This window comes from Cebus imitator, unplaced genomic scaffold (assembly GCF_001604975.1).
Source record: "Cebus imitator isolate Cc_AM_T3 unplaced genomic scaffold, Cebus_imitator-1.0 Scaffold30, whole genome shotgun sequence".
Classification (NCBI taxonomy): Eukaryota; Metazoa; Chordata; class Mammalia; order Primates; family Cebidae; genus Cebus; species Cebus imitator.
Genome location: NW_016107345.1, coordinates 4,099,271 through 4,122,766, shown reverse-complemented (window position 1 = coordinate 4,122,766; position 23,496 = coordinate 4,099,271). Strand labels below are relative to the sequence as shown.

Sequence of the window (23,496 nt, the reverse complement as noted above, 5' to 3'; positions counted from 1 at the left end):
GGGCAGAACCCACCTTGGGGTTTGGGGCGTATCTAGGCATGCCTCCAGAAGGAAGTGACCTTGAAATCGAGACCCTAAGTATGAGTGAGAGAAGGGCAGAAGCAGGAACATGTTCCAGGTGGAAGAAAGAGCTTGTGAAGGCCCTATGTATTTTTATTTTTATTTTTTAATTTTCTTCTTCCTCAGCCAGAAAATTCAAGGATGCCCAGGCTGTGAAGTGATATGTACAGCATGATCCCATTTCGCTCTCTCTATATATATTTAAACAGGGTCTCTCTCTGTCCTCCAGGCTAGAGTGCAGTGGTGTGATCATGGCTCACTGCAGCCTTGATGTCCCATGCTCAAGCAATCCTTGCACTTCAGCCTCCTAAGTAGCTGGGACTACAAGCATGTACTACCACATCTGACTAATTTCTTAAATTTTTTGTAGTGACACAGTCTCCCTGTGTTGCCCAGGCTGGTCTTGAACTCCAGAACTCAAGCAATCCTCCTGCCTCGGCCTCCCCAAGTATTAAGATTACAAGTGTGAGCCTGGCATCATTTTTGTTAATTTTTTAAAACAACACAAAAACACCACTGTGCATTTTGTATGGATACATATTATAAATAATATATATTAAAAATATATAATACATTAAACTATATATTATATATACACATAAATATTTATAAATACACACACACACATATTTTGATCAGCATGGAAGGAAACCCACTAAATTTGTAACAGTCATTGCTTCTGAGGAAGGAGAAGGAAGTGGGTCCTGAGATGAAGACAAAGGAAATATCATTTTTATCTGAAATGTTTTATTTATTTCACTAAAGGAGACTTTAAAAATATATTAACAAAATGTTAACCAAAGTCAATTCTGTAATTGGTATCCAGGTGTCATATTATTCTGTGTATTCTGTAATTTTTTAGATATTCTTAAAATAATTCAAGGACATGGACTGTAAATTCTCCAGGTGAAAAGGCCGTCTTCAGAGAATTTCCTTTCTAAAGTCCTTTAGAATGACAGGAGCTCTTATCAAAGATTGCATCAGAGGGCATCAGATGATCTTGATCACTCGTATAAAAAATTGAAGAACAGATGCTGTGTTATACTGAAAAGGCTCACAGCAGTATGCATCTCATTTGCAATAGAATTTCTCTCTGGCCTTCAATGCAAGATGACATTTGTCTTTGGTTATAGGAGACTCACACTGGTACAGATCACCTCTGCATCCTTCTTTCAAAAGAAGCTTTGCCAGCGTTGTTCAGTCAGCATGTGTTCAAAATTGCAATAATGTAACCCAGTTTCTATTGCTGATCATATTTTTGTCTCATTCTCAAATTTTCATTGCCATAGGAACAGGTACAAAACTTTTGGGAACAAATGATTTATTTTATTGGGAATAAGTATCCAAGACCTGTAGTTAATTTCAACACCTGACTACAGGTGTTGAAAGAGTCAACAGAATTGTCTAAGTAATGTCAAGAGAACCAAGAACCTGCCAATGAAACATCATTATACCTCCCTATTCCTCTCCTTGTTGAAATCATCTAAAGCCTCCAGGACAGCCTTCCTTGTTTCTTGCAAATTTTAGTTTCTGATTCACTGTCTTCAACACTTTTCCTTGTCCTAATCCACTGTAATTTCAATATCTATATGGGTGATCTTCTCAGGTCTTTCATCGCCTCTCCGTCAAAGAACTTAGCCTCCATAGTTCCTCAGCCTCCCACCTCCACTGTTACTTTGTCCTTACTCCACCACTGTCTTGATTGTTACTGTCCTCACCCCACTGAGTCCTGATTTCCATCCTAACTCAGTTTGGATTCCGTGGTGCATCATTATGACCAGTCCTTTGCCTATGTCTTCAACTCCCTTGCCCCTCTCTCCCTCCATATCCTTACTTGGCAAACCTCACCACTCTCCCCTACTGCTTACATCCAACTCTCCACCTGCCTTGTACCTCCGCCCAAGGAGCTGAATGTGGCTGGGGAAGACCACGAACAAGTAAAAACAAATGCCACCACCATGCAGAGAGGTCTTAATTTTAATTTATTTACTTCAGCTGGGCCCTCTGCACTCCTCGTACTCCTGCTGCGTTTCCTTAATCCATTTCCTCACTTTCTTTTCTGTTACCAGATTCCAAATAGCTCCTCTCCCTTCCGCATTTGCTGCTGACGACCTTGTTTTCTATTTTACTAAGAAAAGAAAAGCAACCCAGAAAAAAAATTCTGTATGCTTTCACCACCTCATTTACTGACCTACCTACATCTGCCTTTTCTCCTCTCACTGGGCAAAACTGTCCATACTCCTACTAAGGCCAGTTCCACCAGCTGTGCCTTCTGTAGATCAGATCCCCATTTGCCTGCTCAAGGACATCTCTTCAGCAATTCTCCTTCTCTCTTGCGTCATCAGTTTTGCCCTCTCTATAGAATCCTTCCCATCAGCATGCAAACATGCCTTAGGAAGCACCCATTGCAAAAACCCTGCCTGGACCTCACATCCTTTTCCAGCTACCCCCATATTACTATGGTCATCTTTACAGAAACACTCCTTGAAATGCTTGTCTATATTTATGGTCACCAATTCTTCTCACCCCATTTTCTCATGATCCTTCTCTTATCCAGTTTTCTCTCCATGGTGCCACCAAAACAGCTTTGTCAGCATTAGCAGTGACTTCTGGTTGCTAAACTTCTGTGTTGCTAATTCCACTGGTCTTTCTCAGCTCAGCAGCAGCGTTTAACTCCGTTGCCCATTCATTCATCCTTGACTTACTATCTTCGCCTGGCTTCCAGATTTCACACACTTTGGTTGCCTCCTACTTGCTGACTCAATCTCTATTATGGTTTGACCTCTTCACAGACTTGATGACACTGGAATGTCCCAGACCTCTATACTTAGACCTCTTCCTTTTTCTATCCACATTCACTCTGAGAGTGACTTCACCATGTTTTATAGCTTTGCATTACCCTCTCTACATTTCCACAAGTAATCACTATTTGTGCAAGAAAAAACCAAATTAATTTAGTTTGTAATTCTTTTCATGGATAGGAAATTTTTAGTGATTCATAGAGAGCTTGTTTATATTTAAGATTACAGGTGTGGCATCATATTTTGATAACTTTCTGATCATTGGACAAATAGAGGTTGTGTGCAAAACAAAAAACAAAGCAAAAGAGAGGGAAGTCCTACAACAGACGTCTTGGTGATAATGTTTAAAAATTAAATTGTTCTTTCTGATGTTAGCTTCTTAGGCTGTTCTAAGTTCTTTGGAACTCTGATATTCACACCACTGAGAGAAGCTTCTAGTAATTAGAATGCAACCCTGGCAAAGCCAAAACATGTCCCTTTTTGGGACTATGCCATTACATTTTCTACCATGAGGTGTGTAGATGTGTTTGACACAAAAAGCAAATGCAGTGAAAACACTTCATCTTACCATAGGAAAATAAAATGTGTGGCATTGTACTTACCAACATGCAGAAGCCATATTAATGTCAAAGCATGGGTGGTTGACCCTGGAGTCTGAAATAGCTAATTAAGATTAATATAAGCGCCGGGCGCAGTGGCGCACACCTGTAATCCCAGCACTTTGGGAGGCCGAGGCGGGTGGATCACGAGGTCAAGAGATCAAGACCATCCTGGTCAACATGGTGAAACCCCGTCTCTACTAAAAATACAAAAAATTAGCTGGGCATGGTGGCGCGTGCCTGTAATTCCAGCTACTCAGGAGGTTGAGGCAGGAGAATTGCCTGAACCCAGGAGGCGGAGGTTGTGGTGAGCCGAGATCGTGCCATTGTACTCCAGCCTGGGTAACAAGAGCGAAACTCCGTCTCAAAAAAATAAATAAATATAAGCCTACCACTTTTGATTGTGTGTGTTTGGTGTTTTTAATCACTGAGTTTTGCTATAGGTGAGTTTTTACAAAATGGAATTCTTGCACTATTCAGTGGAGACCTCATCTAATTAAAGGGGTAAAACAAATATGATCAAGACTTTATGATTTAACAACTTGAATGAAGAAATTAAAAGGTAGTGTGAACTGGGAACAAAATGGGGCTTTTGTATCCCAAGAATCCTACCAAATGCTTTTATAGCCATTTTTTCTGCCTACTCAGGGAATAAGGAAGGAACCATCATTAAGAATTTTATGGAGAAATTATGATGAATAAAATATTATGAGAAAATGAAAGCTTATCTTTTTCTTCATTAGTGCATTGTGTTTCAAGGCTTCCTGACATATAAAGTCTTCACCTGGAAATCAAATAAAAAACTCAGTGTCATTCAGAAGAGATGATTTACTCAGTTCATTTAATCAGTATAGGTAGTTCATCTGGATGTTTCAGGACCCAAAGTGAATTATCTGTAAATTAACTACACAGTTGGCAAATAAATCCTTCCTTTTGAGCTTCATAGAAACATTTTATACACAGACATTGAGTGTGTTCTACTGTATTGTTTGTAAGAAATGATATTTTTAAATGTTTCTTTGCTAAGCAATATCTCTAGGTGCCATGGTGTTTTAGAATATGCAAATATATGCTAAGATCCAATCAGTACTGGTATACTTTCTAAGTAATGACTCATCCAATAATGAGACTGATCTAATATTTTGGAGCTTTGTTGAGATAAATTCTTAAGGAATAAGATTGTGAACCCTAGAGAATTGTAGAATTTGTCAAAAGAAAATAAGTACTTAAATTTTTGTAGGGATGCAATATGCTAGAAAACTTCCCTTGGTTTAGTTCAGATGTGAGAGAGGAAAAGCATCTTCTTGGATATCATACTTGAATCTACACAACACGTAGGTAAGTGACAAGATGTCAGAGCCTCAGATATTGTTTTCATGACAGTTTTCTAATTGGCCTTTTCCTTGGCAGGTTCCCGAAGGAAAAGTAGTTGTTCTTAATTTCCGATTCATAGACCTCGAGAGTGACAACCTGTGCCGCTATGACTTTGTGGATGTGTACAATGGCCATGCCAATGGCCAGCGCATTGGCCGCTTCTGTGGCACTTTCCGGCCTGGAGCCCTTGTGTCCAGTGGCAACAAGATGATGGTGCAGATGATTTCTGACGCCAACACGGCTGGCAATGGCTTCATGGCCATGTTCTCCGCAGCTGAACCAAACGAAAGAGGTATTGTTTCCACATAATGGCAGTAACAACAATGATTGCTCACCGTTCTTACCACCTGATATTTATTTACTCCTTTAAAGCTTAAGAGTAGTTCTCAGAGGGCTAGTGAATGCCATCAAACCATGAAGAGACCAATAAAAAAAAATCAGCCTTTTAAGTCCACATGCATTCTTGTAAAAATTCAAATATAGTAATTCATAGTGTAAAAATGTGGAGCTTGCATATGTAAGTACACATGCAAATATACAAACACACCCCTTCACTGCTCTGTAGTCCCCTTCCAGAAATAGCCATGGCCTGTGGTTCCCATACTTTTCTATGTGTGCTTACTTATATTTGAGTGCTTATACAATAGCTTTTAAAAAATAAAAGTGGAGGCCAGGCTCAGTGGGTCACACCTGTAATCCCAACACGGGGGTGGCCAACGCAGGTGGATCGTTTGAACTCAGGAGTTCAAGACCAACCTGAACAACATGGTGAAACTGCATCTCTACAAAAACTGCAAAAATTAGCTTGGTGTGGTGGCACGCGCCTGTAGACCCAGCTACTCAGGAGGCTGAGGCAGGAGAATCACCTGAGTCCAGGGAGGTCAAAGCTGCAGTGAGCTGTGATCATGCTACTGTGCTGCAGCCTGGGTGGCAGAAATATATGTATATACACCCACATGCACATATATATATTTATTTATATTTATTTGGAGTCATACATTCATATTATTTTACAGACTTTTCTTTTTACTTAACACTAGGTCTTGGGATATTTTCATGTCAGTACATGTGAGCTTCCAAGGGTAGAAATCTCTACTTTTGAGAGATAACTGCAGTGGGGAATATTTGTATGTTTTCAGCCTTTTACCTAAGAGCACTCCATAATCAGTTGGAATGGGCTGTGGTGCAACATTTTTGGCCTGAAAGGTCAGAGGACAGAATCTGGGGCTGACAGAGCAGCCAGAATGTTTGGGAGGAAATGCAGGCAGGGAGCTACAGAATTGAGGCACAAAATATTCATATAAAATCTACTGAAATCTTTGTCTGACAGTTAAACTCTGCATGTGTGGAGGAGAGCCCAGTTGGCCTGGCACAAAAGCATCAGCTGAAAGATGAAAGAACTGAAAAGAGATTAACAGCTGCTGCCTGCTGCCAGGGAAACAGACTTTGAGTTTGAGTCCAGCCAAGTTAAATGCCTACTAGAACAAAATCGTTTTTATCAGAACATAACAGAATCTAGAGTACAATGTATCATACCTAATGTCCAGTCTGAAGTCATTTAACGAAACAGGAAAAGTATGTCCCTATTCAAGGACAAAAGCAGTCAATAAGACTGATCCCAAGGTAACTCAGATGTTGCAATGAGCAAACAAGTACTTTAAAGCTGTTATTACAAGTTCGTTTCAGGATTTTTAAATGGGAATATGTGCATAATAAACAGATTGAGTATCTCAGAAGAGAAACAGGAACTATTAAAAAATAAAGTAATAATTCTAGAGCTAAAAAAAACAGGATCTGAAATTGTAATATTTACCAGATGTGCAAGTAGATTGGAAATGGCAGAAAAACGTCAGTGAACTTACATAGAAATCACTCAATCTGAAGAAAAAGGAAAAAGATTGAAGAAAGAGAGCCTGAGAAACTAGTGAGATAATATCAATTGGTCTAACATCTGTGATTTTTGTCCCAGAAGAAAAAAGTGGTAATAAAGTGAAAAAAATATTTAAAGATATAATGACTCTGCTTAAACGCAGTGAAAAACATCAGCTTAAGGAGTCAAGAGGGGCCAGGCACAGTGGCTCACGCCTGTAATCCCAGCACTTTGGGAAGGCAAGGTGGGCAGATCACCTGAGGTCAGTAGTTCAAGACCAGCCTGGTCAACATGGTGAAACCCTGTCTCTGCTAAAAATACCAAAAAAAGTAGCCAGGCATGGTGGCATACTCCTGTAATCCCAGCTTCTCAGGAGGCTGAGGCAGGAAAATTGCTTAAACCTAGAAGGCAGAGGTTGCAGTGAGCCGAGAATGCGCCACTGCACTTCAGCCTGGGTGACAGAGCAAGACTTCATCTCAAAATAAATAAATAAATAAAAATTTTTAAAAACAGTCAAGAGGGTCCACAAACTCCACAGGACAAATAAAAATGAAGCACCACCTATGCATGTTATAATTACAGAAATTTAAAGACAGAAAATCTTGAAATCAATCAGATGAAACTAAATTACATACAGAAGAACAATGATAAGAATGATGGCTTTCTTTGCATCAGAAACATTGGAGGCCAAAAGACAGTATCATAGTATTTTTTGTTTTGTTTTGTTTTGTTTTTGAGATGGAGTTTTGCTCTTGTCTACCCAGACTAGAGTGCAGTGGTGTGATCTCAGCTCACTGCAACCTCCGCCTCCTAGGTTCAAGAGATTCTCGTGCCTCAGCCTCCCCAGCAGCTGGGATTATGGGCGCGTGCTGCCACACCTGACTAATTTTTGTTTTTTTAGTAGAGATGAAGTTTCACCATGTTGGCCAGGCTGTCTCAAACTCCTGACCTCAGGTGATCCGCCCTCCTTGGCCTCTCAAAGTGCTGGAATTTCAGGAGTTAGCCACTACTCCCAGCCTGTCATAGTATTTTAAAAGCACTTTAATGAAACTGTCAACTACTATTCTATAGCCAGTCTTCAAGAATGTAAGTAAAATAAAGATATTTTCAGATAAACACTATAAATCTCTGAAAGATATTTTTTATACTTGCACCACTGGAAATATTGAAGAAAATTCCTCAGGTTGAGGGAAATGACCTTGTCAGGTAAAATGAAAGTAACAGAAGGAATGAAGGTCATTGGAAATTGTAAACATAAAAGGGTATATGTTATTTTCTTTTCTTCTCTTAATTTCTTTACATGTATTTGTTCAAAACAAAAAAACCTTAGCACTATGTTGTGGAATATATATTGTGTGATAAAATATGTCTGACAACCAAAGGATGGACACATAAATGTAATTACACTGTTGTACACATACAACACGTGAAGAAGTACAATATTAATGCTAAGTAGATTGTGATAAGTTAAACATTCATATTATAATCCCTAGAGAACTCATTAAAAATGCAAGAGTTATTGCTAAAAGCCAAAAGATTAAAATAGAATACTAAAATTATCCAGCTAACCCAGAGAAGGCTGGAAGGAAAAATAGATGGAATAAAAGAAAGGTGAGAGAAATAGAAAAAAGTAGTAAATGGCACATTAAATCCAAGATCAATAAATATATTAAATATAAATTATTAAATACTCTGATTAGAGGACAGTTATTGTTAGAATGGATTGAAAAGCAGGACCCAACTATATGTTGTCTGCAAGAAAGCACTTGAACTACAAAGATCAAGTTGGTTAAAAATAAAAGGAAAAATATGTAACATGCAAAACTTCATTAAAATTAAAACTAATGTTTATAAAAAGACATGGTTGCAAATATGAATGGGCAACAGAATGGGAGAAAATATTCACAAAAATACCTGGTGAAGAACTTGTATTCAGAATATACAAAGAACTCATACAACTCAACAACAACAACAAAAAACAATAAAAAAAGATTCCAGTAAGTATAAACATTGGCAAAACACTTGGACACTTCACAAAGGAAGATATGATTGACCAATAAGCCCATGAAAAACTGCCCAGTATCTCTTATTAGTCATCAGAGAAATGCAAATTAAAACTGCAATGAGATGCTATTACTTACCCACCATGTTGGCTAAAAACACTGACAACACCAAATGGTAGCAAGGATGTAAAGCAACCAAGTGTTCATACTCAGGTGTAAAATGATACAACCACTTGGAGAAAAGTTCTAGTAGTTTTCTATGAAGTTTTTACATCTACCCTTGGCCCAGCAGTTGTAGTCCTGGGTATAATAAGAGAAATGAAGGTACATGTGCAAAAAAAGTATACAAAACTGTTTATAACAGCTTCATTCACAATAGCCCAGAGTAGAAACAACTCATCAGCAGGAGAATGGGTAAAAAAATTTATATGGAGCTCTGGAATTAAACTCGTCTAAGGCGAAACTTTTCAGAAAAGTAGTGTAGAGAACTGGCAGGATGGGAAGGGATGTACAAATTTAGTGGGAGATGGATTCCATATCATCATAGGAGTGTGGTTTACACAGGTATATCCATTTTTTGGATTTGTAAAGCTAAGATTTGTGCATTTCAGAGTATGTGAACTTATCTCCCCCAAACCTGTAAAATAATAATAATAAAAACAATGGAGCAGGTGGTGGGTATTGGGTAGCAGTACAGATAGAATAGTAGAATGATGACTATTATTGTAATTGGGTGATGGATATGTGAGAGGTCATTATATTACTCTACTTACTTTGTATATACTGGAAATATTTCATTAAATGGAGATTTTAGAAATTATTCTGACCTCCATTTTTATAATACATTTTCTTAAATTTAGACGTTTGACTTAAGAATGATTATATTCTGTGTCAAAGAAATATTCCATTAAAGTATAATTCTTTTAGTTTCAGTTCAGTTATTTGTTATTTACATTCAAGTAAAATTAAATTTAGAACTTCATATTAAAATAACTCTTACATTATTTCTGCCTACCTACAGGTACATATGCAACCTATGAGTACAAATGCCTGAAATTATATTTGTCACATATTAATTGTGGTTATTTTTCTGTGGCTAAAACTAGAGATTTGGGGGTAGATTTTTACTTTCTTATGTCTTTCTGTATTGCTGAAAATTTATCAATGCATTATTTTTACAAACAAAAAATATTCTTAAAACTTCTTAAAGATATATATAACATGTAAAATTTTCTAGTAATGAGAATTGTCTATATCAACTAAGACAAATTTTGTCCCTGAGCATTTACTAAATACCAATGCCTTGAGGAGTCTTAAAATCTGATTTTTTGAGCCTACAAGCTTTCTGAATGAGTACATATCCAAATGTTTTGTCTTCCTTGTCTAAGAAAAGGAAAAAAAACAAAAGAGGCTCTGAGTCCACTTCTCTCCTCTCTTGTGTTGATATGTCAGGTAACAGAGATCATTCATTGTGTATGTGGGGGGTGTATGTATGTAAGCACATTTTAAAGAGAAAATGTAAGCACTTCTGCTGTTGCCTTTATTTACTGAACTGTCACCAAAGAATCCACATTCCTAATCTCTACATGGTTGTATTGCTGTAACTTACATAAACCTGTGGGCGTTTTTCCTTGTTTAATACTTAAAGGGGATCAGTATTGTGGTGGACGCCTTGAAAGACCTTCCGGCTCTTTTAAAACCCCCAACTGGCCAGACCGGGATTACCCTGCAGGCGTCACTTGTGTGTGGCACATTGTGGCACCAAAGAATCAGGTGAGATTCCCTGGAAGTGTGAAGAAAGTATGCATGTGTGAATTGCCCAGACAGTGTGAGTGGCCCAAGTCTCAAGAACCTCCGGTTGTGGGGTCTGTTGAGAGCTAAGGGATACAAGAAGAAGAAGGCTCCTGGACGCAGGTATTTATTCATGTGAAGATCCCAGATTAAGGCCTTTGCATTTTTGACTTGCAAAGTCATGGATTTAATTTCCTGCTATATAATGACACTTTTCAAAACACCTTTAAAAATGCAAATGGTAAGCAAATTCCACATAGGACTGCTTAACCCTGCAGTGGATATTATAAGCAGCAGCGACTAACTGTGGGAGGATAAAAATCACCAGGTCCGTGGGCATTTCAGGTTACCATTTGCTCACATCACAAACCCATCATGTCCTGATAACAGTTATCCTAGTCACTAAATCAAAAAATGTGGATGCTTGGCCTCAACAAAGCCGGCAAAAGCAAGCCACATCATCTCTTCAGAGAACATGCTGGTCTGCTTTAGGGTGTTTTTGGTTGTCGTTTAAAATAAAATTTATGCATGTTCTCCACAAAAAGCTTTATTCATTTTTCTAAAATAATCAACAGAGGAGGTTGACTTTTCCAGTATTTATTGATTTGTGGTTACATATACAACTTCTTACCCTTTCTGGGAACCACTTTCACATATTAATTGCAGTAAAGAATTTAGCATAGAAACAGATGAAATCTACTTTTTGGACCTTTAAAGATAACTTTATAAAAATTATTACTATTACAAACACTGTAGACTTTTATCCAAACTCTATGAGGTAAACATTATGATACTGTTTTTAAAAAATCTTTTCTAAATTGACTTTTCATATAGCTTGCATGGATACCATTTGTCATATATTAATTTTTTTCATGGAAAATTAAGCTAACATACCATGCACATTAGTGATTTGAACATATACACATATATATAGACATAAACACTGATCATAAAACCAAATCTTGGTTTTTGAGAGTTTTTGAGAAGAAATATATAGCTATTTGTTTCGTAATGGAAGATTTTATAAGTCTGTTGAATGTTGTATAGTTTAAAGTAACTTTAAAAATTATGTTTCTGAAACATTTAAACCATTATGTAGTTGTTGAAATTGTATTGGTCATTTTCTCTGCGACATTTGTAAATATATTTGACCAAATAATTCCAACTTAATTATACTTGCAGATTACAGTTAAGCATCTCTTTTCCATTGTTCTTCCCTTTGATCATTTAAATTTTGTTTGATTTTTATTTCATTAATGTGAGTTTTGGCTTCAGTCAATTGAGTTCATAATCATTGTAGTGTTTGAAATCACTGGCAGCTTCTCAGAGGAAAGAAATATAATATTAAGTCCTAAATAGTTTCTATGCAAGAAATTATTCTATTGAAGGAATTTGATTAAAATTTTCTTCTATTAAAAAATTACTGGCTGGGCTCAGTGGCTCATGCCTGTAACCCCAGAACTTTGGGAGGCTGAGATGGGTGAATCACAAGGTCAGGAGTTCAAGACCAGACTGGCCAACATGGTGAAACCTTGTCTCTACTGAAAATACAAAAATTAGCTGGGCGTGGTGGCATGCACCTGTAATCCCAGCTACTCAGGAGGCTGAGGCTGAGAAGTGCTTGAACCTGGGAGGCAGAGGCTGCAGTGAGCCAAGATGGCGCCACTGCACTCCAGTCTGGATGACAGAGTGAGACTTTGTCTCAAAAAAAAAAAAAAAAAAATTACTTGTTACCACAGCTTTTTCCTTTTTTTGTTTACTTATGATTAATCTTCTCTTTAAAAGTTTTTGTGACTAATTTTTAAGTAGGAAAAGTTTGCCAATTTTTTTAATAACATGGAAAGCATTTTATTAATAAGTGGTGAGAAGTCACTGGACCCAAACAGGAAATATTTTAATACAATTTAAAGCCATGTTAAGTATGAATAAGCATTATTCACCTATCACTGGCACTGACTTTTTAAAAGGTAGTTCAGTATGAAGATGTATGGCAACTATGTTCAAAGTCAAAATTACCTTTGTGTTCATCTGTGATGCTGTTGCTATTATCATCTTCCTCTGGATTACTGTGTGAGAGTCTTCTTTAGCTAATAGGAATTAATGCCCTTTATCTTTCCTGAAGTAGCAAGAAGGGTTCTTACCCACTTGCTGCCCAGCAAGATTGGGTACCAGCTGTCATAGGTAATAATAAATCCAATGAGATTTCCTTTCATTCACATGTTGGAAATGTTCTTTAAAAAATCTGCTTGTATGGGGAATGATTGATTGCCTATTTAATCAAAATGTCCTATTCACTTGAATAATTTAGGACACTATTATTGGTACTAGTGCATAAAATTGAGAAATACTTAAAACCTAACACTGACTTTGTATGTCAATGCTTCTGTGCAACCTCTTCAAAAATAACCACACCCTGATTAGGCTGTGCATGGCATCACACATTTCAAACATACTTCAAGAAGACACTGCCGTCAATTCTACTTCCCTGAATAACTGGTCCCAAAAATTTGACTCCTTTACATGTGATAGAAATGTCAGTCTCCTTCCCTCATAAGGGAAGCAACTCTATCCACTCATCTCCCTCCTACACATATATGCACACACACTACTCCCTGACATACCGTAATATAAGGAGCATCTTAGATAATACTTTTTATTTCTGTTAGTTTCTCTTATGGTAGATACCCCCTTTACCCACTGCAACACACATCCAATTATCCAATTACAATCTTGTTTTTCTCTTTTTCTGCAGCTTTATGGAGGTATAGTTGACAAATGAAAATTATATGTATTCACAGTGTGCAACATTATATTTTGATATATGTATACACTGTGAACTGATTACTACAGTCAAAGTAATTAACATATATCCATCACCTCACATAGTTATTCTTTTGTTTTTGTGTGGAGGGTGGTGATAACATTTAAGATTAACTCTCGGCTGGCACGGTGGCTAGTGCCTGTAATCCCAGCACTTTGGGTGGCTGAGGTGGGAAGATTACTTGAGGTCAGGAGTTCAAGACCAGCCTGGCCAACATGGTGAAACCCTGTCTCTACTAAAAATACAAAAATTAGCAATCCCAGCTACTTGGGAGGCTAAGACAGGGGAATTGCTTGAACCTGGGAGGCAGAGGTTGCAGTGAGCTGAAATTGCACCACTACACTCCAGCTTGGGCAACAAGATCGAAACTCCATCTCAAAAAANAAAAAAAAAAAAAAAAAAGATTTAGTTTCAGCAGTTTTGAAGTACACTATACATTATTATTAACTATAGTTACCATGCTGTATGACAGAGCTCCAAAACCAATTACAGTCTTAAAGTAGATTGCCAGCGTTACATAGTGTTTCCAAACTTTTGTGGCTGTAAGTGAACAGAGTTCTTGTTTAATATCCTAACTGGAGTTGATCTGAGTTTGAGATGATCTTTTGAAAATATTAAAATTGAAAGCAAAAGAATACCACAGTTTTTTAAACTAAGAAATATGCAACAAAAAGCATTTAAACATAATGAATACTTTGTTTTACAAAGGAAAATTATAGTATCCTCCAAATCTGGGGAGAGGAAGAATTTTATCTGAGGTTATTCAACAATGCTATTAATATTTGACACTTCTATTGTGCTTTCTCTAAAGCTTATAGAATTAAAATTTGAGAAGTTCGATGTGGAGCGAGATAACTACTGCCGATATGATTACGTGGCTGTGTTTAATGGTGGGGAAATCAACGACGCTAAAAGAATTGGAAAGTATTGTGGCGATAGTCCACCTGCGTAAGTAGCACTTATTTATGTCATTAATAGTTTTATGGCTCTAAACTTGTTTCTTGTTCAGTTTCCCAATTACATTTATTTTCTGGAAGATTTTGTGTTGTTGTTTTGTTAAATTTTTGGGTCCTCTATTAATCAGTTCTTTCACTGCTATAAAGAAATATCTAAGACTTGGTAATTTATAAAAAAAGGTTTAATTGGCTCAGGGTTCTGCACGCTGTACAGGAAGCGTGAGGCTTCTGCTCTGGGGAGGCGTCAGGAAATGTACAATCATGGTGGAAGGGAAAGAGGGAACACACACATCACATGGTCAGAGTAGGAGCAAGGTCAGGGGGAGGCGCCAGGTGCTTTTTAATGACCAGGGTGCAGAGAGCTCACTATCACAGTGACAGCACCAAGGGGCCTGGTGTTAAACCATGAGAAACCGCCCTCGTTATCCAGTCATCTCCCCCCCACCAACATTGGGGATTACATTACATTTGGGCGGGGACATAGATCCAAACCACAGCAAGTCCCACAACAATGGAGTCCCCTGATCTACCATCATCAAAGAATAGCCAACCCAGACCTTGAGGCAACATTAACAGGAGTGTCAACAGCCAAACTGAAATGAATAGAGTTGGTGATGACCCAGGGTCAGATGCAGAGCCAGGTACCTGCATACATCACTGCCCTGTAAAAATGAGATTCAAGCATCAGAGTGGAATGGGAAAATTCTGAAAACAAAATAAAACAACACAAAAACAACCAGGGGGCTAAATACTGGGGATCCAGACAAGGAAACCCAGAAGTTTACAACAAATCCAAATGATTTTACTTTATCAGAGATCTGTCCTGGACATTGCTACCCAAAGTTTTGCAAAGTGGACCTTGAAGACACCATGTATTTATTCAACAAACATTTATGGAGCCAAGAGTTCTACCACTTAACTGTGTGACATTATTAACTGTGTGACACTGAGCAAGTACTTAATTCTGCTATATTCTGGTGCAATATATAACTATTTTGGTGTAAGATATTTCACAACTTCACATGCAATATTAGTAAAAGCAACAGTTGAATTTACTGCAGCTTGCCTTCAAAGTCACCATTCTGCCAATTTAAATGCCCTTTTCTACTCTGTTGCTTAAACATAATTACATTATATGCATCACTTAATTTTATATGCATTACTGTGATTTTTCATAGACATTTGAGTTAAAGCAGGATATTTTTCTATTTCAATTCATTTATATTTATGTTGATAATATTAAGAATGTTTTAATGCATACAAGATAGTAGTTATAATTTAAGCATCACCACACCCAAATTTGGCTTTACAAATGAATATGTTGGAGAAGGGCCTATTTCTAAGTTCCTAGAAGATTCTTTTCCCATTGCTGCTGTAACAAATTGCCACACCTGCAGTGACTTAAAACAGCACAAATGCACTCTCTTACAGTTCTGGAAGCCAGAAGTCTGAAGTCAGTGTCACTGGACTAAAGTCAAGGTGTTGGCAGGGCTGTTTCCTTCTGAAAGCTCTGAGAGAGAATCTGTTTCCTTGGTTTTTTCTGCTTCTAGAGTCTGCCTGCATGCCTTGTCTTGTAGCCCTCTTCCTTCATCGGTAAAGCGTCGCTTCTTCTGTCTCCTCCTCTTAGTCAAATCTCAGTCTTATAAGGACACTTTTGGTTACATTTAGGGCCTACCTAGATAATAAAGGACACTCTCCCCTTCTGAGGAGTCTTAATCACATTTGTAAAACCCCTTTGCCATATAAAGTAACATATTTACAGGGTCCAGGGATTAGGATGTGGACCTTGTTGGGGTCACCAACCCTTTTGAAAGCCAACACATTCATCTATGTCTTCCTTTGGACCTCCTCCTTTTTTCCCTTGAAACTTTTCTACATGAATAACTCTCCTCTTTTTCTTCATATTTAGTGTCTACCTCCCTTTTTATTCCTTCCCCATAGCCTATAGACCTACGTTCTCCCAAAAAAAAAAAAACAAAAGTTATAAACTCTGTTGACTCTCTGTCCTGTTCCAGCTCTTCTTCCATGTCTCTCATTCTTTTCATATTCAAATAAATATAAAACAATTAGGAGCAAACACTAATTGAAGGAAAACTGGCATAGCTTCATTGATATCAGGAAAAAATCAATTTTAGGCAGAAAGCATTACCAGAAATAGTTGCTATATAAACAATAAAGATGCAATTTATCAGGCAGGTGTAATAATTGTAAAATTGTGAACTTGTACATAAAATTATATGAAGCAAAAAAAATTTTTAAAGGCAGATCTACAAAGTTCACAATTAGAGATTTTTAACACATCTCTTTCAACAATTAACAGATTAACTAAATGACAGAAAGATGGGAAATTAGGAGGTAGAATATTTGAAAAACAATGAACAGGCTTGGTCTAATAGACAAATAGAGAATACTACATCCAACAACTGGAGAAACTATATTCTTTTCAAGCAAAAATGGACACAGGAGAAGGAAAAATCCATATTTGCCAAATGACCACTAAAGAAATTTAATCAGTAGTTAAAAGTTTTCCTATCAAGGAAAGAAAAGTTCTGACAAATATTTGAGGTACAGATATTTTGGTCACTGTACAGAATCTTCCAAAGAAAAATAGGGATTGTTCTACAATTAATTTTCTAAAGCTAGTATAAACTTGACACCAAAACAAGATAAGGACAGTACAAGAAAAGAATATTAGAGACAAATTTCATTTATCAATGTGATAAAAAAGAAATCCTGAAACAAAAAACTTAGCAAGCCAAATTTAGCAATGTATAGAAAACACTACGACCAGGAATTCAAGGTTGGTTTGAACTTAAATACTTTATTAATTTAATGTTATACCTTACACAGTCACACATTAAAGCATGACTTGTGGACTTAACATTATTTATTGGAAACATCATTTTATTCACAAATATATTTTCTTAAATAGCATGAACTTAAAAGTTTGTATTATTAAAAATATATTATTTTTAAAACAATAAAAATATTGCTCAGGAATAAGTATAAAAATGTTGTGCCTTAACAGGGAAAATTATAAAACCTTACTAAAATATATTTTTAAAGACCTAAATGAATGGAGCTATATACAATGCTCATGAATAGGAAGACTCAGTATCATTTAAAAATATTAAAACTGATTTTTCCATTAAGCCTAGCAGTCCAATTCTAAAATGTACATGGGATTGCAAGCGGATAGGAAGAAGGGGGCGAAAGTAAGATAGTTCTGAAGGAGAAGAACCTGGCAGGAAGACTTGCCTTACCATGTATGGAACCTTATCAGAAAGCTGTTGTGATTAAGACAGTGTGGTTTTAAAAGAGAGATGGGCAGACTGGCTAATTAAACAGCAAGGAGAGGCCAGAAACATATCCATATGTATCTGCAGATTGGGCATGTCACAGAGAACCATCAGGTAGCAGGAAAATGATGGCTTCATTGATATATGGGGCCAAGTCTATTTTTATTCATATGGAAAAATGGAATTATATTCGTAGCTAATATCACACAAAAAATCAATGATAGATGGATTAGAAACTTAAATGAAAAACTTAGATGAGAATTCCTGCTCATCAGAATGTACCTGAAAGAGAGGGAAAAGAAAAGGCACAAATGGAAACATATTTATAACACATATTTGACAAAGGCCTAGGTTCCAGAATATATTAAGAAACCCTAAAAATTAATAAGGAAAAGATAACCATCCAGTAGGAAAAACAGGGGGGTAAAAGACATGAAAAGGCATTCCCAAAAGAAAGCTGCACACAGAATAAACCTTTGAAAGGTGTGTAAATTGGTACGACCACTTTTGCACCACAAGACATATACAAGAATGTTCTCAGCAATGTGGTTTGTAATGAAGGTGGGAGAAAGTAAATAGTCCAATATTTATCAACAAGAGAATAGTTAAATTGTGTTATGCTACACATTACCTAGCAATGAGAACAGTGGATAATTCTCAGTTCTAATGTTGAGGGTTAAAAAAATAGTAATAATAAAGGCCAGTTGTGGTGGCTCACGTGTGTAATACCAGCACTTTGGGAGGCCAAGGTGGGCGGATCACTTGAGCTCAGAGGTTCGAGACCAGACTGGGCAACACGGTAAAAACCCTGTCTCTAAAAATACAAAACAATTAACGATGCCTGGTAGGGCCTGTCTGCCTATAATCCCCGCTACTCAGGAGGCTGAGGTGGGAAGATCCTATGAACCTGGAAGACAGAAGTGGCAGTGAGCTGAGACCTTGTCTCAAAAACACAACACAAGCTTTCTGCTCATGGATGCTGCCGAAGAAGCATCGTTAAAATCTCTCCTCTCCCTGCAATCGTGTCTAAGTTAGAGTCTCCTAAAGAGCCTGAACAGCTGAGGAAGCTCTTCGTTGGAGGGTTGAGCTTTGAAACAACTGATGAGAGCCTGAGGAGCCATTTTGAGCAATGGGGAACGCTCACGGACTGTGTGGTAATGAGTGATCCAAACACCAAGTGCTCCAGGGGCTTTGGGTTTGTCACATATGCCACTGTGGAGGAGGTGGATGCAGCCATGAACGCAAGGCCACATGAGGTGGATGGAAGAGTTGTGGAACCAAAGAGAGCTGTCTCAAAGACCAGGTGCCCACTTAACTGTGAAAAAAAAATTTATTGGTGGCATTTAAGAAGACACTGAAGAACATCACCTAAGACTATTTTGAACAGTATGGAAAAGTTGAAGTGATTGAAATCATGACTGACAGAGGCAGTGGCAAGAAAAGGGGCTTTGCCTTTGTAACCTTTGACGACCATGACTCCATGGATAAGACTCTCATTAAGAAATACCATACTGTGAGTGGCCACTACTGTGAAGTTGGGAAAGCCTTGTCAAAGCAAGAGCTGGCTGGTGCTTCATCCAGCCAAAGAGGTTGAAGTGGTTCTGGAAACTTTGGTGGTGGCCGTGGTGGTGGTTTTGGTGGGAATGACCACTGGTCATGGAGGGAACTTCAGTGGTTGTGGTGGCCTTGGTGGCAGCGGGGATGGCTATAATGGATTTGGTAATGATGGAAGCAGTGTTGGAGGTGGTGGAAGCTACAAAGATTTTGGCAATTACAACAATCAGTCTTCAAGTTTTGGACCTGTGAAGGGAGGAAACTTTGGAGGCAGAAGCTCTGGCCCCTGTGTTGGTGGAGGCCAATATTTTGCCAAGCCACTAAACCAAGGTTGCTATGGTTGTTCCAGTAGCAGCAGTAGCTATGGCAGTGGCAGATTTTAATTAGGAAACAAAGCTTAGCAGGAGAGGAGAGCCAGAGAAGTGACAGGGAAGCTACAGGTTTGTGAACTCAGCCAAGCACAGTGGTGGCCGGGCCTACCTGCTACAAGGAAGACATGATTTAGACAAATGCTCATGTATGTGTATGGGCAAAAAACTCAAGGACTGTATTTCTGTCTAATTGTATAACAGGTTATTTTATTTTCTGTTCTGTGGAAAGTGTAAAACATTTCAACAAAGGGTTTTAATGTAGTTTTTTTTTTTTTTTTTTGCCCCCATGCTGTTGATTGCTAAATGTAATAGTCTGATTGTGATGCTGAATGTCTTTAAAAAAAAACACACAACACAAAACAAGAAAAGAAAAATGTACACAATAACCTTTATTTATGACATTTAAAAACACTCAAACCTATACAGTATATCGCATAATGATGCATGGTGTGTGATAAACCTATGGCTAAAAACAAGAAAATGATAAGCACAAAATTCAGGGTAGCGGCTGCCTCCATGAGGGTGGAGGAGGGGCGGCACTAGTGGCGGCTATTGAGCGTCACTCATTTCCCAAGGGTTGGACTGGAAGAGCTTGGCTGCCAGCTCACTGACTAACACTCTTATCCAGAGGAATATTTCTCATAGTTAGAATACTTCTGGGTTAGAGCAGTGCAGAAAATGAGAAAACCTGTCTAGGGAGCTTTTCCCTGTTAAAAATATAAACAGGAGGAGCACTGGGGATAGATAGACTTGTGTTAGATTCAGTGTAGCATCAATGCCATTGAATTGTGTTCAGAAACATTGATTATTCCCCGGCTATGTGCTGGGCACCTGGAATACAAAAATAAATTAAAACTACAGAGGTAAGTAATGGGAGAGAACAAAACAAGGCAGATAAGTCAACTGGTTAATGAATGTCCTGGGTGGGTTTCTGAGTTCTTTGGCCCAGTCTGGACAAGTGATCAGGGGAAGCTTTTGAAAGGTGATCGTGCCTCTCGAAGCTAAGTCTTGAAGGAAGAGATGGTAGAGACAGAAGGGAGGAGAGGCTCATTCCAAACAGAGGTATCTCCATTAATAAAGATGCACAGGAGAGATGTATGTTATTTCTGTAGCCAAAACCTTGATTTGGGGCCTCCATAGAAATGAGGCAGGAGGGTTGAGTTGGCTTCTGTGAGCTACAGAGATGGGAGCACTCAACTGAATTGAAGCCAGGTATGACAGGACCAGAGGCTCTAGAACCCCTGCCCTAGATGAGGTGAACAGGGAGGCTAGTTCGGACGCTGTTGCAGTGGTCCAGGTAAAGTCAAGGAGGTGGGGAAGGATGGTGGAGATGAAGAGGAGAATGTGGATCAAGAAATATTTACGAAGCAAAACTGGCAGGACACTACATGGCTGTAGTGACTGAAGGACAGGAAGAGTGTGGAGTGATAACTAGAGACAGGTAACAGTAACTGGCTCTACACCACATGAAACAGCATCTCAATCCATTCTTGGGATTAGCCAATGCAGAGTGGATCTAAGTGAAATTTCCTCTTATCTTCCTAGTGATTTAGAACATTAATTTGCAGACGTAACATGGCCCCCAGTACATTTGTGCACTATGATTCTGTCACATTTATCCTAAAGCTCAGTTGCAGCATAATAAAAATATATCTTTGTTCCTAAAATACTCTTCCATGAGAAAGTTCAGCTTTCAGTATAGTACCCCAAGGTTAATTCATAGAAAAAGCAGTAAATGATCATATAATTATAACATCATGTCTAGAAGGCTGACCTGATTCTTTTTTTTCCTTTGCTGCTTATAAGCGCTTTTTGTAATTTTGTCATGAAAGGCTTGACTCTCAGAAGCATTATTTAAATGACCTTATCACTTTTGTGGCTGGAACTGTCTTTGTCCGTTTTGTGTTGCCTATAACAAAATACCTGAAACTGGGTAATTTATAAAGAAAAAGAATTTCTTTATTACAGTTACAGAGACCGAGAAGCCCAAGGTCAAGGGACCACATCTGGGGAGAGCCTTTTTGGTGGGGACTCTGCAAAGTCCCCAGGTGGCACAGGGCATCACATGGCGAGGGGGCAGAACATGCTAACTCAGGTCTCTCTTCTTATAAAGCCATCAATCCCACTCCCATGATTACTCATTAATCCATTAACCCATTTAACCATTAATCTATTAATGGATGAATCCATTCTTGAGGGCAGAGCCCTCATGACCCAATCACCTCTTAAAGGTTCCATTTCTCAATACTGCCCCACTGGGCATTAAATTTCAACGTGAGTTTTGGAGGAGACAAATATTCAACCCATAACAAACTACAAATGTACATCACAAAGCTCACTTTTTGATTCATCCCATCCCCTGGCTCAAGGTGTTATATTCAAGACGGAAAGGATCATGCAGTTTTTCTAACTGGTTGGGTCAGGTAGATCTACCCTCTCTACCATCCAACCCTACTCAGCATAGCTGACACTAGGAAAATAAACAAAAAGAGGTGCCTTACTATTTGCTGTCCACGATGCTTAAGAAGCGATTGGCTGAGAAGATGTCTCAAAAAAGGTGTTCAGTGAAACCACTGGCTAATTCATTTAAATAACTTATTAAATTTTTTCCTATCTTTTAATTAGTTTTTAAACAGCATTAATCAGACAGCTTTTTTTTTTACCATTGTATAAATAACAATAGCAAAACTTAAATGAAACTATCTTGTATGATACAGTAAATCCCTTAAGATTTAAGAGAGCTTTTGAGCCTCAGTGATCATCTCTACTAAACCTTTAGTGCTAATTAACCAGGAAGCTCCTAAAATTAGAGCTCCTAATCAGTGATGTGATTCCTGACCGCCAAAACAGATTCATCACTTTCTTTTCCTTTACAGCATTTTGCTAATGGAGATTATAACAGAAATGTTTCCATTTGAGGCATACCTAAGAACTGCCACTGAAATGAAATGGAAGTCCTTTGCATGGCTTTCTTAGCCCAGAGTGGATAGAAAAGATAATCAGCCCACTGAGATCACCCCTCTGTGTGTGTCTTTACAGGGTGTGGGAATTTTTCACCAGATTTGTCCATTTTATGCTCTGTAGCCAACATGTGGCAAACCCAGGCCAGCTTGAACTCAAGAGTCTTAGTTCAAAGAATCTGCCTTTTCCCAATCAGGCAAACCATGAGGTGCTTTTGGAAAACCAGCCAGGTCCCAACATTTGCCACAGTCTCTAGAGTTGCCTGGTCCTGGGTTCAAGTTCTGACTTTCCCAACCTACTAGCTATAGGGCCTTGAGCAAATCACTTGAACTCTCTGAACTTCAGTTGCCTGCTCCATAACAAAGAGAAGAATAGAGTTGTGAGGGTGAACTGTGACAGTTCACATAAAGCACAGTGCCTAGATGAGCAAACAGCAAATGTGAGCTATTAGAATTGGTATTTTTAAATGTTTTAAGTTTAAACAACTGGTAATCTATTGTCAGAAGTTAATGGGAAACTAGAAAATGTTACATTTTCAGAGAGGCACCACTTTATTTACATGTATATTTAATAACACATTTTTCTTTTTTTAGGCCAATTGTATCTGAGAGAAATGAACTTCTTATTCAGTTTTTATCAGACTTAAGTTTAACTGCAGATGGGTTTATTGGTCACTACAAATTCAGGCCAAAAAGACTGCCTACAACTACAGCACAGCCTGTCACCACCACAGTCCCTGTCACCACGGGTAAGTTATTCTGTTTGGAAGTTTGTGCAAAAACTTTAGGAGTATAAGAAGAATTCTTTTAAAGTAGAGAATATTAAATGAGAGAAAGATACTTGAAATTAAATGGGATGAAAGCTTTGGTAAGAGAATAATATGACTGCATTAATGAAAGAAAGGTATAGGGTATAAAAATGCTTATGAGCTAATAGTTTTTAAATATCAGGTAAGAAAACTGACCATTGAACAATGACTAGAAAGTCTATTATAAGCACAGATCTTTATAAGCCTAAGTTTCCGTTTCTGGAACTG

At 38.0% G+C, this 23,496-nt stretch overlaps 1 protein-coding gene across 1 annotated transcript in view; it reads left to right on the top strand.

The window, feature by feature from the left end:
* Positions 1-23,496, top strand: part of PCOLCE2 (procollagen C-endopeptidase enhancer 2) — a 65,241-nt gene that overhangs the window by 30,652 nt on the left and 11,093 nt on the right. The window contains exons 3-6 of the mRNA XM_017523769.2: positions 4,871-5,126; positions 10,356-10,480; positions 14,131-14,267; positions 23,054-23,208. Of these exons, the coding sequence (XP_017379258.1) occupies positions 4,871-5,126; positions 10,356-10,480; positions 14,131-14,267; positions 23,054-23,208 (673 nt within the window). The remainder of the gene's footprint in view (positions 1-4,870; positions 5,127-10,355; positions 10,481-14,130; positions 14,268-23,053; positions 23,209-23,496) is intronic.